At 41.5% G+C, this 16,786-nt stretch overlaps 1 protein-coding gene across 1 annotated transcript in view; it reads right to left on the bottom strand.

Moving 5' to 3' along the window:
- Positions 1 to 16,543, bottom strand: part of ITPRID1 (ITPR interacting domain containing 1) — a 71,003-nt gene extending 54,460 nt beyond the window's left edge. Inside the window, 6 exon segments of the mRNA XM_028119318.2 lie at positions 83 to 285; positions 2,304 to 2,390; positions 5,017 to 5,068; positions 14,514 to 14,557; positions 14,888 to 14,936; positions 16,366 to 16,543. Of these exon segments, the coding sequence (XP_027975119.2) occupies positions 83 to 285; positions 2,304 to 2,390; positions 5,017 to 5,068; positions 14,514 to 14,557; positions 14,888 to 14,936; positions 16,366 to 16,525 (595 nt within the window). The 5' untranslated portion in view covers positions 16,526 to 16,543.
- Positions 16,544 to 16,786: the final 243 nt, after the last annotated feature.

Genomic DNA, 16,786 nt, shown 5'->3' with positions numbered 1-16,786 from the left:
AGAGTGTCCCTCCTGATACTGTGGCTCATCTGGCCACTCACCCCCATTGCTGAGATTTGAAAGCCATGCAGACTTCACTTACCGTGTAAGTCAGGGTTCTCAATGTCCATTCGCTGCTTTTGAGCTTCAAGAAAAACCCGGATGTTGATTCCTCTGGCGGCTGAGCCACAGCTCAGGAATCTGGCTGGGATTTGTGTACAGATGTCTGGCTCATATGTACCAAACCCCAGATCCAAGAGAATCTCCACTGGATCTTTTTCCCAAAATTCCAGCCATTCAGGAATACTGTGGTAAAAATATGAATATCTTTATCCAGTAACAGTTCACTTAACAAAATCTGTTTTTTTTTCCTAGTCACCTTGCCCCCCCATCCCAATCTTCCAGAAACTGAGTGAAAGAAATCTAAATAGACAAATAGATGTTGCATTTACCAGAGCTCATATCTACTTACTTAAAGGATAGTCCATCACTCCCACTCGGGGACTGCTTGTCTGTACTTTCTGTGCAAGACCAATGAGTTTATTTATCTGCATTTCCATTTCATAATAGGCAAATGTTAAGTTAGGTAGGGCAGAGAGATTGTGGGTCAGAAGCCAGAGGAATATACTGATAACCACAAAGAAATGGTAATTCATGACAATGTGAAACAGAAGAAAAAAAGCAAAACCCTGTAAACAGTGGAACTCAAAAAAGAATGTTTTTAAAAAGAATCAGTCTGGGAGCATTGTCAGCTACACAGATCTGTTGATGAAATCACTAAATGCAGACTCCAAGGACTGATACTTACAAGTAATGATTTTCAGTCCCTAAGTAGGATTAAAATATGTTCTGTGTTTTTTTTTTTTTTTTTTTTGGACGTGGGTGAGAAATAAGAAGTGGTTTCTTTAAATTGTTTGACTCAGTTTTGGCACTTAAAATAATAAACTTTGGTTATCTGGAAATTATATTTATGTATACCAGCTACTTCCCAATTACTGCCCTTCTCCTTGGTGACTGTGCTATTGACCTTTTAAAACTCATGGATGGTGTGGGAAGCAGAACTTTTGATAAGGGTTTCCTAGGTTTGCTAGGCTCTTTTGTTGCAAGTTCCCAGTTTGCCTCTACTTTCCATGAAACACTAAGGAGTTTATTTGATATAGTTTGGATGATTTATTTTCATGATTTCATCATTTAAATTGGATTAATTACAACTCATTTATTTAGCCATTCACACATTTAACAACAGCCACCTGTAGTCTCCTTGGGCCAGCCCACTTAGCACACATTACCCAACATCACGTTCACACTTTCTTATGTGACATGGAGATCTGGTGCTTTGCCTCCTGATTCGATCAAGGAAGAAAAGATAAGCCAAAAACTCTTAGTGCAGGGCTTAAATGGCTCAGCTTGGATATCCTAATCATTGGAAACAACTGGAGACCAGGGGTACCAATCACTTGATACCTTTAAATAAAAAAGTTTCAAGGGAGAAAAAAATTCTTGCAAGAAATCTAAATTGCGTATGAAAGATTTAATCTGTGGTTGTATTGACCTCACTGTACAAATTTTTATCCTGCCCATTTATACAAATATTTATTGAACATCTGTCACGTTCCAGGCTCTCTGCTAGGCACCCATGGCACAAAAAGGACCAAGGACATAGTTCTGCCTTCCAAAGGTTCACAACCTCATGTCCAAGAATGTATTTATTAATTGATTTGTCACTAAACATATTTTTAATACCATTAACTCTTCTTATTTATATTTAATTATGCAAGAAATACCTAAAATATATTCACCTTCTTAAAAAATTATTATATTATACATAAATCTCTCTTTCCTCTTAGCCATTACCCCCACCAATCCTGACTCCCTTCCTACTAAATTTATATGTATCCTTCTAGATATTTTTCTGTTACATATATGCTTTCTAGTTGTCACTGGTTTGCTCTATAAATAGTATCATACTCTATGTATCTTTCTGCATCTTGCTTTTTTCCCCTGAAAAATATGACTCGAAGATCATTCTACGTTCGTGTATATAGTTCTCTCTGCCTATTCCTTTTATCACTGTGTAGAATTCCATAAAATGTGTTGGCCAGTAGTTTGTTTGGCCATCTCCAAATTTAGTTCGACAGATATTTAGTTTGATTTCCCTGACTCTTTTACATTGTTCTTGCAAGTTGGAGTCTTGAAAATCCTTTATTTATTCTCTCATCCATTCATTCAACAAGTTATTTCTCAAGTGCCTATTTATAATTTCATGAAATCCATTGTCACACCGAATGATTTCTCTGGATGACAAGTGCCTGGAAATCACATACCTTTGTGGTATACTTGCAGCAGAATGGCAAGAGTTGAAACTGGTCCCTCTGGAAAGGGTAGGAGTTTCTGAAAACAGTTGCAGAGATCTATAGTCGGGGAAAATACGAACGATGAGTTGTGTTGATTTAGATAGTCCCCTGGGAGATCATTGTGAATCTTTCCCTTCCAGAACAAACATTTGCATTTCCTCCTCATTTCTAACAATCACATAATGGCCACACCTTTGAAAAACAGAGAGCATGCAGTGGAGAAGCTGCTCCTCTTTTCAAGAGCGTTGTGTTACAGAAGGTGTGAGAATTTAAGTGTTAGGTGCCCGCTAGTGCTCATTATAAAGGTGACAGAATGTCTCACTTTTGACAGATGGCAAATCATTGGGGAACCTTTCAGGAACACAGCTCTGTTAGGCACCAACTTTCCAAAGAAGTTAAAATTGTGTGATGAAAGAGGTACGGCGAGCAGTCACTGAAGTGACTCTGTATTAATTCCCATAATGGTGAAGGATTCCATATCACATGGTTAACAATCTCTAAATGCTGTCTCTGGGGCTCCTGTGGCCATCCATATGCAACAAGGAGTAACCGACTCCTCTACTACCACAAAAAAAAGAGTGTCACTCTATCCAAATAGGTCTGCATTGCAAGTCATTTGAAAGCACTTCCCAAGAGAATGAACCCCTGTTGTAATGTAGTTCAGCTTTATAGAGCTTGGTTATAACATCAATACCTCTAGCCTCATCAGTCATAACAACCAGTTGGCCCAAGATTGGAATTAATCAAAGAACATCATGTAGATATCAAGTTTCCCTAGGACACCAAGTTATCTTGAATTCACCTTAGTCCTTGTCCCACATTTAGTCAGAATAGCTGGTCCTTGACCTCTTTGTTCAATTGCTTCTCTGAGTTAAGGTGGAGAAAGTGTATGTTTCTGAATAATAAAGACTCTGGTTTTAACAGATGGTTGAGTTTGCTGGGAGCCCCGGAGAGAGGCAGAAGATATCCTTTTATTTATTGCTTCCCCTCAGTTTGTTTTAAGCCTGCCATATTTCTGTTTCATTCTGGGTTTGAGGATCACACCTTACTTTGTAATGTTTGGCAGAGCCACCCAGAAACTGCCCTGGCCTTGGATCCAGGAGAATCTCTGCATGTATAGTCATGGTTCTAACCAAGCCATGAGAGCAGGGGTGAGTCACTAACCTTGGCTTTCATTTTCCTCTTCAACAAAATGAGAAAGTTGCCTAAGACAATTCTGGGGTCCTTTAGGGCTCTCTGATTCTGTGAGCAGCAAAAAGAGCTAATCTGCTAAGAGGGGAAAACTATAACAAAGTAGTGTTTTACTTGTGACTTGGTGGGAGTCAGAGGGAGACAGTATTGAATACTTGGTTTTCAATGAATTGAGATTATCTTGAAAATGCAAGGGTGGCTGAGGCATGGGAGCAGAGTTCCCTACCTCAAAAAGCTCACAGTCTATGCCAGTGGTTCTTAAACCAGAGCATTTCTCAGAATCATCTGAGGGGCTTGTAAAAACACAGATTTCTGAACCCTACCTACAGATTTCCTGACTCCGAATGTCTGGGATGGGCCTCAAAAATTGGCAATGCTATTAAGTTCTGAGGTGATGCTGCTGCCACTGTTGGGCACTACCTTGAGACCTAGTCTATCCTTGTATTAAGAGACTCTCGCTGCTTTCTACCTGTAACATTGGAAATCTTATGCATAGTTGACCCTTGAACAACATGGGGGCTAGGGGCACTGACCCCCAACACAGTCAAAAATCTATGTATAACTTTGGACTCCCCTAATACTTAACTACTAATAACCTACTGTTGACTGAAAACCTTACTGTAAGAGGTCAATTAGCACATATTTTGTATGTCATATATAATATATTGTGTTATTACAATAAAGTAAGCTACAGAAAAGAAAATGATATTAAGAAAATCAAAAGGAAAACACATTTACCGTACTGTATTGTACTTATAAAAAATCTGCATAGTGAAATAAGTCAGTCGGAGAAAGACAAATACCATGTGATTTCACTCAGTTGTGGATTGAAGACACAAAACAAATGAACAAAGAAAAAAGAGATAAACATAAAGCCCCAGACTCTTAAATACAGAGAACAAAGTGGTGGTTGCCGGAGGGGAGTTGGGTGCTGGGATGGGTGAAATAGAATTGCGGGTACACTTATCCTGATGAGCACTGAGAAATGTATAGAATGGTTACATTGTTACATTGTACACCTGAAACCAGCACTGTATGGTAATTATACTTGAATTTTTAAAAAGTCTGCACATAGGTGGACCCACACAGTTCAAAACCATGTTGTTTAAAGGTCAACTGTATTATTGCCCAGTGAACAGCGTCGTGATGGATCATATTGACAAGGTGAGAATAAGAACGCAACTATTTTATGAACAGGTCCTTCTGAACTGTTGTGTTATAGAAAAATGCCTTTTATGCATATGTTTTAATTAAATTCTTTGCCCACATGCCACACCAGCATTTGTTGATTGAATTTGTTCACTCCTTTATGATGCTGAAAGAACCTCTATTTCTCCCAAGGCTTGTGAAAGCATTCTAGGTGCTGTGGCTAAACCAGTGACAAGATCCCAAGCTCCCTGGCAGCATTAAGGAGTCTCCTCACTTCCATTTCATTTATGAAAGATGTGGTTGTAAAATACTGGAGTGGAGCCACATGGGTCCTGCCACCTACCTCATGTAGTCTTTCACTGTCATATGCACCATTCCTTGTTCATGCAAAGAAACTGCAACAAAGAAAAGAGGAGATGAGCTTAATTTCCTCTAAGCACATAGAAAATTTTCTGGTCCTCAAATGAATGAAGATGGGATCGATTTCCATATCTGAGACGGTATCAACATGAGGTACAAGGCATCTCTGTAGTGAACAAGACAGAATGTAATTAATGGCTAAATTGTGTGACAACCACTTGAAGAAAGGTACTTGTTCAGTCAAGAGGGAAGTCGGTGGGCAAAGGATGTAGTCAGCAAAGGTTTCAAGGAGAAACCGGTACTTGTCTTGGATTTTTAAGAACTGGTAGAATTCGATGGATGGAATAGAGGTGTGGCCAAGCACAAAGAGTGTCTGTAGCAAGTCTGATGAGATCGCAGGGCATTTTGGAATACTCACTCATGGTCCACCAGGTGGAGGAGCAAGGGTGGGGACAGACAAAAGAATACACGAAGGACCCCGCATTTGTGGAGCGTCTGCCATGCATTTGTATCTGCTAATCCTTATGACAGTCTTAAATTTAGGACCTATCCTGATTTTTCAGATGAGGAAACAGACTCACAGGAGTCGAGTAATGAGCCCGTGATCACACAGTCAAAAATAGCAGATCTAGGAATGTATCATTACTTCAATGATTGATTATAACAATTACAGTTACGATTTATTTAGCATTAAGCTTATAGGAGGCAATGTGCTAAGCACGTTGCATGCACCATCCGTTTTAATTTGTACAACAAATCTATGAAATAGGTATTATGAATCCCCCTTAACAGAGAGGCAAACTGAGGCCAGCAGGAGGCCACAGCTTATTTTTATTTGTTGCTGTTGTTTCTTTTCAAAACACCACACTGCCAACACAATGTCCTGTAGCTTATTTGAAAAATCAGAAAGAGTAGTTTATATGTATGTGTTGGGCCATGGATTTTGAGCAAACATATAAATGTGAGAGAGATGATGCTGAAGGTCCATTTGCCTGGTTAGTGGTGCTAAGGACAGATGAGAAGAGCTAAATGTTGGGGGGCTCCTGAACGAGCTGTGGCCACCTGAAGATCTGTGTGTTATGATGTAACTCTGCAGCAGCCGTCTGCAGAGGGAAATGTTCAGAACAGTGGCCAATTCCTCTGGAAGTTCACCAGCCTTCTCATTTCCTCTCACAGTGGTTTTCCTGGGGGCGAATGTGTGACTTGTATAAAACTGGAAGAGTCACCACCCAGCACTTCCGTGAGAAAGTCAAGTTTCTCATCACAAGAAATATATGCAGGTGGGGAGAAATTTTGGAAAAACAAACCTAAATGATTGAAACATATTTAAAAAAAAAAAGTTGAAAATAATAAAGGGCTCTTCAGCCTGGAGCCAGAGTTCTTGTCTGGGTACGAGACTACGGATAGATCTCTAGGTATCTGTGAACTTGCCTCCGAGTGCCAAATTTTGGGGTGGATATTAGAATACATATAGTTTCCAGCTGTTTTTTCTTTCTTTTTTTTTAAGATTTTATTTATTTATTTGACAGAGAGAGCGAGAGAGCACAAGCAGGGGGAAAAGCAGAGGGAGAGCGAGAAGCAGGTTCCCTGCCGAGCAAGGAACCCGATGCGGGGCTCGATCCCAGGACTCTGGAATCATGGCCTGAGCCAAAGGCAGATGCTCAACCATCTGAGCCACCCAGGCGCCTGACCAGCTGTTTTTTCAAAGACTCAGTGACCCTGCTGAATGGGGCAGAACACTGGTCTAGAAAGATGAAGCCTCGAAGCCTATCATTGAGGTGTGAGCAGACGGTGAGTACTTAACTAAGCGCAGAATTACACAACTACAATTTTAAAAGGTAGCAAGAGTGTGGTGGCAATAAATATCTGCCCTACAAAAACAAATGGAACTCTGTCACACAAGAGTCACAGGGAGTGAAAAATATAAATCCACGATGTGCCTTTCCAGCACTGAGACCAAGGCATTGAGAGTCTCACAGGACAGTATGAAATTATTATTCCTTGCCTGTTGGAGGGTTTTTTGGGTTTTAGTTTAGTTCAGTTGTTGCTTTTTTCCACTTTGCTAATTTGTAAGATAAACTTCCTGTGCTTGTCAGGGTTAGGTCCTTGTTCTCTTTGCCTGTTTTCAATAATGAACCTGAACCCAGAGGCACCAGCAGGTGGCCCAGTTCTCGCCAGCCCTGGGGTTCCTAGAATTTCCTTAAAATTCAGAAGATACAGCAGCATTGGCCCAGATCTCTTCAGGGAGCAATGTGTCGGAGCCCACTTGTGCTGCAAACCTCTGCAGTCTCCACCCTTCTCCCTTGGCTCCTTAGCGGTTACCTGCCTGGCTCCCGGGAGCATTTGAGTCTGCTACCTCTGACCACAAGGATTTGACACCTAGGGAATGCCATCGGGGGACAGACAAACTGCTCCTGTTACCCTGCATTTACTCAAGCTTCGGTAGGCATCATGCTCCAGGCTGCCCCAGGCAGAAAGTGGTTCACCAATGGGTGTGCCTGTATCCATGCCATAAAGCCCTGCCTGCTAGGGTCTCCTTACATCCTTCTCGCTTCTCTAATGGCTTCGTCTTGCTATTTTCCCCAATTTATTTTTTCCTTCTGAGATACCCGTATTAGGCTTTCAAAACCAGATTTTACGCTTTAAAAGCAATGGTGGATCGAGGAAGAAAAAAAAAAAATAATAAGGTCCTCCTATCCCTAAGGCTCATAAGGGGTGATTTGGAAGAGAATTAAAGCAAGAAAAAAGTTCTCTGCTGTACTCAATACATCCCATTGCATGGGTTAAAATGCCAGTTCTGATTCCCTTTTAGATACTTGAGTCTCCAACCGCCCTCCCTACTGTTAGGTGGACTTCTGCCATCTGAAGCAGCACACACCGCACTTAACCCTGCAAAATGTATTACTGGAGAAGATGTAGTGAGATATGCAGAAGGCACTAATTAGCACCTTTATTGGCTTAGAAAGCATTTTTTATTTTGGTTTTCCTAAGCATTTCTGACTGATTCATGGAAGACATTTGGTTCTTTGGAATATCGTCCAATAGACTAATCAAATTACATTTTCACAGGGCTCTAAAATAATAGCATTCTGCAGCTTTCTGTATATTTAACTCCTGCATGACCAAGACTCGGAGTAGAAGCCATAGGCAGGGCTTATTTGTCTCAGTTTGCACATGATAACAATCTATATTCTTACAAAATAAAAGATTTCTTCATTCTCCCTGACACTCATGCTCAGAATCTTAAAGCCAATTGTAATGCTCTGCTCTTCTCCACTCGCCTATCTGCTTATTTTCCAGATGCAACTGACTCCTCCTCTCTCTTCCAGTGCTGAGCCCAAGCCCTCGTGACCTCAAGCCTGAGTTCACAACTTGTGCAAGGTGTGCACCATCTTCCTCTCACCAGGAGAAATATTGGAATCCGTCATTTCTCTTCTCAGAAACCATTCATAACTCACTCTAATAGAGACAGCAAGTGTGTAACATGCCTGGTTCCATTCCCCAGCAATGCACCAATGGCAGCTATCACTAATTATTCATGACCTTCTGTTCAGGTGAACAAAGATACAGTCTCGCAATTCTCAACACAAACCCCAGTTACAACTACCTCTCCTTTGACTGGAACCTGAGATGATCTTCATACATCAAGTGCGATTCCCTCTTTCTGGGTTTTAAGGCATTTATAACCAGACAACACCCTATTTATGAGAAAAATTTCCACCTTTGTTCCCCAGCCTGAAACCATTTCTCTAGTCCGACCGCCTTCTATATGCTTTCTTGCACACATTTGGTTTTCTTTTCATTCTGTGCCTTTGTTCAAGCTCCTTGAACCAAGTGACATTGTCTTCCTTTGCCTCTTTGTTTTTTTTCAAACCCGTATCACTCTTTGACTAGCTCAAGTCACTCTTCTTTGAAGATTTCCCAATCTGACTTACATCAGCTTCCTTATGGACCAGTTTTACTGACATCTTTTGTTGACTAACTTTGGGGAAATCATTATGTGTTAGAAATCATTCCTACCTCAGTGGGATTTACAATTTTGTTAGTGAGGCCGCTCATATCCCTAATAATGTGAGGCAGCATGGACCAAGTGCCACATGGGTAGAACCTGTCATGGATGTGTGCAGAAGAAAACTTGAGGCTCTTAGTGCAGGCGTCAGGAAGGGCCTTATAGAGAATACAAGACCCAAGGCACAACTCAAAAGAAGGCAAGAGGAGAACAGAACAGGAAAGACTTTAATACAGGAGATATTAGATGAAGAAAGGTGAAGCGTCAGGATGGCAATGAAAGCGTATAAGACAAGAGGGTCTTGTGGAACATTGGCACAGATTGTATTCAGATTGCAACAGTCCTGGGAAGTCAGAATGATATAGGTAAGGGCAGGAGCCATGCACTCTACGTCTTTGTATTCTCCACTAGCACAGTGCTTTCTTTTCTTTCTTTCTTTTTCTTCTTCTTCTTCTTCTTCTTCTTTTTTTTTTTTTTTTTTTTTAGAGAGAGAGAGAGAGAGTGCAAAGGGAGAAATAATCCCAAGCAGGCTGCATGCCCAGTGGGGAGCCCAACATGGGGCTCGATCTCACGACCCTGAGATCATGACCTGGGCTGAAATCAAGGTCAGATGCCCAACCGACTGAGCCACCCAGGCACCCCTCTACTAGCACAGTTCTTTGCTCTGAATGCTTTTGTTTGATAAGCTTTAAGGGAGCATCTATTATGTTTAACTGGATTTACATCGACCTCATCTTTAGGCCACAGATTTTAGAATCTGATCTTGTAAGTTCTTATTTAATAAATTCCTCTGGAAAGATGTAACTTTATTCTTCAAGGACCTCTCTGGGGATTGGAGAAGAAATATCTAAATATTAAAAGGACAAATGAATTAACCACCCCTCAAGTAATCAATGGCTCCAAGCCGATCTTTGACAAAAACTTTTTTTTTTTTTTTTTTTTGCTGTAGACGTTGGATCTGGTTTTTTCCCTCACAGTTATGCTTGGCTGTGTTATAAACAAGTGCACATTATATAAAGCTTCCCAGTGACACATGCATTCGTGTAGCTGTCTGTCCCAGCAGGGTAACTCCAATGCATTCTTCACAGGGCAATGGTGCAAAGTCTAACTTGTTCTTCAGTGGTGGGAATGGGCTTGTCGAGAACCAGCTCCTCTCCCCAGGCTTTCTTAGTATGGAATCTGGGATTAAGAAGAATCAGCAGCCTGAGAAGACAGACCTTCACATCCATGACCACATACCATTTAGCACCCCAATTGAGCCCAAAGAGGTTCTGACTGCCCTATTGTGTTTGTGGTTATAGGAAGGTCCACGGATCCTCAGTGAGCACAAACGGAGAATCAAACTTATGTTTGCTTATGTTGTTGGTGACCACTATGAGGAGCTGATCAGCACCAGTGGTGGTGGTTCTCAGAAAGGGAAAAGCTAAAGAAATTGAAGGATGCCCATAAGGGTCTTCCCTGTAAGTCACCCATGTGCCCTGAACAGACAATGCTCTGGAGATATTTAAGATGACTGCCAGACCACTCAGCTAAGATGGCCAAATATTTGTCAGAAGGCAGGGCAGACAGCGAGAGAGCATCCTTTTTGAAAGTCAACCTTCATGTGGCTTTCCAGAGGAATTATTTGATGCATCTTTTTTTATTTTAATATCCAGATATGGTCATTTTACATTTCCATAGACACTACTCAATTGACATAAAAATTAGTTCTACTCTAAAAATTTTCAATTCTGGAGGACTGTGTTGTGGCTCCGAAGGCGGGTACACCAGAACCAGATGACCTGGAGAGAGAAGCAAACGCCAGTGAACTCAGCCACAATGCTCACACTTTGACTTTTCTCGCAGGGGGATTGGTGCAGGGCTTGCTTTCCTCCTGGGGGGTCCCATGCATAGCACATAGAGTAAATGATCCTGGGCCTTTGGAGAGGCAATGTGGCTCTAGAGTCAGACAGATCTGAATTCAAATCTTGACCCCTTTACCTACTAAATGGGCTACTTTGGGCAAGTTACTTAACCTTTCTGAGTCTCATTTTCCTCCTTGCAAAAGTTAGTAACAGTAATATATACCTTGGGAGATGGTTTGGGTAAATGAGATAACATAGGAAAAGTACCTAGGCTGTGTGCTCTTTGTGTGTATTCATTTCTCTCCCCTCCCAGTTCTACTGATGAAGAGGCTGACATGCCAAGGGTTAAGGGCTTGATCTAGCATAATGGTACTGAGCACAATGGGAAATGGGCCAGCCAGATTCCAGTTTAATAAAAATGAGACTTTAGGTAGCCACAGAGCAGCATGAATGCCAAAGAGTCACCTTAAAAGGCCAACACCCCATCTTGGCCATCTCTAAATTCAGAAGGAATTCATCAATAGGACCCCTGAAGCCTTATGCCACCTCCCCCTCCCCATTTTATCTAGGACTCAGTCCAAGACCTGGAGACCCACTGGAATGCTTTCTATAGGAGGTACTGTGTCACCTGTAAGCTGAGCAGGCACTTGGATCTTGTTGCTACTTCATTGTATGAAGACCTCAGGAGTGACCAATGAGGGAAACTAGCCTTAGAATAAATTCTACTTGTAGTGGGTTGAATTTAATTTCTGTATCTGAAATCTCATTTTATTTTTTAAAAAATTTTTAAAGATTTTATTTATTTATTTGAGAGAGAGAGAGAGAGAGAGTGAGCACAAGTGGGGTGAGGGGCAGGGGAAGAAGCAGACTCCCCTCCAAGCAGGAAGCCTGATGTGGGACTCGATCCTGGGACCCCGAGATCATGACCCGAGCCAAAGGCAGATGCTTAACCGACTGAGCCACCCAGGCATCCCTAAAAATCTCATTTTAAAATGCATCCTTTATTTAGAAATAGGGTTTTTGTAGATATAATCAGTAAAGGTGAGGTCACACTGGATTAGGGTGGGTCCTATGTCCTTACAGAGAGAGAAAAGCTTTCCCTCCACAGGGAAAAGCGGTCATGTGGAGATGGAGGCAGAGAAAGGCTGTCACCACAAGCCAAGGAATGCTGAGAATTTCTGGGAGCCATCTGCAACTAGGAAGAGACAAGGGAGGATTCTTCTCTAGACCCTTCAGAGAGAGAATGACCTTGTCGACACACCTTGAATTCAGATTTCCAGCCTCCAGAACCACGAGAGAATAAATTTCTTTTTGAAGCCACCAAGTTTGTGGTAATTTGGTATAGCTGCCCTAGGAACGAATGCACCACTCTGCATCATGCTAAGATTGCACAAGCTGTTCTGGGATTTTTCCCTCCAGCTGCGAACACTCTTCTCTCTCCTCTTCCATTTCTTTTCATCTTGCCACAGTTCTTCTCCTTGCCACCCTCACCACAACGTTCAGGTTACCAGTTGCTGGTCCTGTTCTAGCTTCCACATTTTTTCAGTAGGACTCTTGGCTTCTCTGAACTCTGCATTTAGTGGTTTCATCGTGGCTATGGCCAGTATGCAGAGGGCTGATAGGATGCTGGGCTTCAAGTTCCTCTGACCTCTTCTAAACAGCTGTGCCCCCAACCACGGTGCTTGATCACTCTGTGGCCCAGATTCTTCACCTGCAAAGCTCTGATGAACACCAGCCTTGCTCCCACACAGGTTACTGAGTTTAAAATATGATAGATCATAAAGAGCCTTGTAAAAATGAAGGCTCAATTAAACTTCTAAGAGGCTATTCCATTATTATTAAAACCTTCGCTGAAGATAAAGGACCTGGCAAATGGGAACTGTGCATTTCTGATGTGCTAGCCCCTCTTTCCTCCAGCTTTGCACCTCCTGTCTGTGCCTTTATGCTTCACCTACTTGATTCAGAGGTGGAAGGGCCATGGTTGTCTCATTTCTGGGAAGTGAAGCTTTTAATAATACAGTTACTGACAACACCAGAGTTAGTGCCAGGCCTCCCACCATGTCCTGGGCAAGAAGAAACATCAGGGGGATCTGACATCTCATGCCGGCTGTATTTCTTAAGTTCTTGCCTCTTCTTTTCTTTCCTTTTCTTTTTTTCTTTCCTTTCCTTTCCTTTTCCTTCCTCCCTTCCTTCCTCCCTCCCTCCCTCCCTCCCTCCCTTCCTTCCTTCCTTCCTTTTCTTTCTTTCTTTGTTAAGATTTTATTTTTAAGTAATCTCTACACCCAATGTGGGCCTAGAGCTCACAACCCCAAGACTGAGTCACACGCTCTACCAACTGAGCCAACCAGGCGCCCCAAGTTCTTGCCTTTTCTTGATTCTGCCCTACTATAAACAGAGATACTTACATTCAGTTTATTGGCAAACATCTTCAGAGATTTGGGGATCATAGAACTTTTATATTTAAAAAAATAGATAAACTTGGAGGAGGAAATTTCAATGATATACCTAGTTTTTTCTTTTTGTTTTTAGTAAAAATGTTCCAAATTTAAACTGGTTTGTAGCCAGTGGTCAATCTTAATTTAAGATGTCAGTGGAAGAAGTGAGATAATTAAGATCAACTAAGTAAGTAACCATTAGACTAATAGTTTTCCCCTCTAATCATTAAACTCCTAATTTATGTCATTTTTCTACGTACATTATTTATGGCATTTCATCAGTTTTAAAGCACGCATTTTTTTCACATTTCAACATCTATGAAATCAGGAAGTGTCTTATAGTCAGTGTTGCCTTTCATTTATAATTGCCAGGGTTTGCTATTTTATTTTCCTGAGTAGTACTTAATATGTGAATGCATTTCCTTCCTTCCTTCCTTCCTTCCTCTCTTTCTTTCTTTTTTTCTTTCTTTCGTTTTTAAGTAATCTCTACACCCAAGGTGGGGCTCGAACTCACAACCCCAAGATCAAATGTCACATGCTCCACCAACTGAGCCAGCCAGGGTGGGGCTAGGGGGCCCTGTGAGTGCATTTTATAATCGTATTTCATTTAAAGAAGGTGGGAACTGAGATCTGCAATTAATTTCTTTTTCTTTTTATCATATTCTTGTCAAATCTCAGTGTAACAAGTGTGATACATTTTCTGCGTCAGAAATACATACTTGCACTGTTTTCCATAGAATTCAGTCATCTGTTCTTTTTGAGATCAAATGCACCATTAGAAAGGGAGGATATAATTTTGAGACTGGAGAATAGAAAGAAACTAGATTTAGACATAAAAGTACCATAAGTGTGAGGAAAAGTTAAACAATTGCATTTCCATAATTACATCCTTGCAAAATGTCTTCATAGAACCCGGTGAGTTTTCTGGTAGAGGCTGAGCTAATGATGTGCCAGGAGGCCTGGTTTACAGCCCCCACCTGCTGCTGAATGACCCCCTATCCTTTCTGAGCCTCTGTTTTATATAGCAAACAAAGCAATTGAACTGGATAGTTTTTGAGATCTGTTCCATTTCTAGCAAGCTCTGATAATTCTCATTTTAAGAAGATTTACTCACATAGACATTTTAACAAATTTAACAAATTTAACAAATCAAGTCCACAAAGCCTAAATGCTTCTGGTTCTCTTGTCTTACCAGTGTGGTCGATGACTTGCTGAAAGTTTTCATTTACAGAGACCCTATAAAGAAACAAAAATATTGCGAGTCAAACAATGTGTACAACTCAATTATACTAAATTGCACTTTAATTAAACAGATGAGAGTAAATGCAGAGCTAGGCTTTATTATGGGAGGACTTTTTAAAAAGCAATCAACAGCCAGGGACTGGAGCAGTATTCTGTTGTGTACTTTAAAATTGATATATAACTTTTGTAATAATAGAACGTTCCTTCATGCACTCAGTTAAAATGAAAAACCCTACATGTCTCACCTTGCCCCAGAAGAGTTACCCACATTGTTTTCACAGAATTTTGCAAGAGAGATGTGTAAAGGCACGAAGAAACACTTACAAAAATCCAGAGTCCAGCCACTGCTGAATACTTGCTTGTTTCGAATCTTCTATAAAAGAGAAAGAAACAGACTAATCAATCAAAGCACACCAGCTTAAATAATGCTACCCCATTAGCCAGCCCCCACTCATAGCTCTATTTCCTACATAGTCACATGTTTCTACAAGCATATTCATTTATTTTCCCAAGGCAAAACGTCCTGCTTTCCATAATCATTCTTCCCTGAGAATGAAGTATAAACTTGCCACATGATTGACACCAAAACAGAAAGAAAGAAAGAAAGAAAGAGAGAGAGAGAGAGAGAGAGAGAGAGAGAGAAAGAAAGAAAGAAAGAAAGAAAGAAAAGAAAGAAAGAAAGAAAGAAAGAAAGAAAGAAAGAAAGAAAGAAAGAAAGAAAAAGAAAGAAAGAAAGGAAAGAAAGAAAAAGAAAAAGAAAGGAGAAAAGAAAATGTGAAAAGGAAGAAAAATAAATCACTGAAGTACAAGAGATGTTAGAATAAATTTTAAATTACCTGGTGTGGACATGAAGAGTGAAAAAGCATACCAGACTTTTGTCTTTCTCTTGTCAGATATAGATCACCATGGACCCTCTCCTTATTGAATCACGACATTTACCTAAGGCAGCTAGCCAGTGATGTTTATTTGCAAGGAGTTCTCTGCCAGGTTCTAAACCAAATTTGCATTCATTCCAGGGACAAATTGCACTAGAGTCCCAGGATTGCCAAAGGCACCCTGTGTTAAAAAAGCACCAGTCTTTTAAGGTGGATCTTTGTCCCTGGCTTAACAAATAGTCGACAGGCAAAAAGGAGACGATAGAAAAGCAGCATTTCCCGGTAAATATTTCTTTCCTTTATGGTTGGCTACAGGCTACTCTGGGCTGATTTTCTTTGACTTTATCCCACCAAACAAGGAAGTACCCGACTTACCCCCTCACAAGGTGTCTGGTGAACCCGAAAGGCCAAGTAGGCATGCAAGGTGCTTATTTTTTAACTTAGGGACTCTAGAAAGGTAGGACGAATTGGGTGGTGGGCAAAGAAGAAAAACCATCAGTTATATCAGTGGAGGGAAAAGTGTTTTCCTCCTTATGACTCTTTAAACTATTCAAATTATTATGGATGCTTCGTGCAAGACCCAGTATATAAGAGCCTTTCAATAGGATGTTTGGTGTTCTGAAGGAAGCCTCATGTCTCTGGCATGGACTCCATGTCACTTCAGGGTCCTGGGGGACTTGGGGCGAGGAGACCTCGGAGTAGAAAGGGAGAAGTTGGTCTATTTCCATCAAGAAGGTGTGTATTTCGAATGTCTGTGGGGGAAGTCATAAGTGCCCATTTCATAGAAGTTTCTGGCATTTTGCCAGGAACACTGGTATTTTCAAAGCCAAGTGTTTGTTCCAGAATCATTTGCCCCCAGCCAAGCCCCCACGTCCCTCACCACCCACAGCAGGATGTTTTCAAATAGCCCCGAGGGGCTGTTCTCACCCAGCATGGGGATGGTGACATTCTGGCTTTCCTCCTCAGAGCCAGGAGGCAGCTGCTCATCTAGGGGAGCCCAGGCCCTCTTGGTGGACCTCAGGATCTCTCTCCTGCTCTTTTCTTGGCCTCCTTGGGAGTTGCCCGATCCATGCGACCTCTCTGCCATTGTGAGAGAGTAATTCAGCAAACTAAAACATGGAGACAAACAAATGAGACCCGATGAGTCCGCTTTCAGGCTTGACTCAGTGAGAAGGAGAAGCCAGAGTGCTAACAGGCCGCCACAGTCTTCCGGAGCCTGGAGCGCCCACCCGAGCCGAGTTCCCTGTCTCAGTGAGGAGAAGTGGTTCCCTCTCAATGGAGAGGCAGCTGGAGACTGGAGACTAATGTGGCCTCACCTGTTGTCAGACCACATCTACCCTCTGGTGGA

The sequence above is a fragment of the Eumetopias jubatus genome, unplaced genomic scaffold, assembly GCF_037043125.1.
Source record: "Eumetopias jubatus isolate StellerSeaLion01/CBP00866 unplaced genomic scaffold, mEumJub1_p1.0 scaffold_14, whole genome shotgun sequence".
Taxonomy (NCBI): domain Eukaryota; kingdom Metazoa; phylum Chordata; class Mammalia; order Carnivora; family Otariidae; genus Eumetopias; species Eumetopias jubatus.
This window is presented reverse-complemented; position numbering and strand designations above follow the sequence as displayed.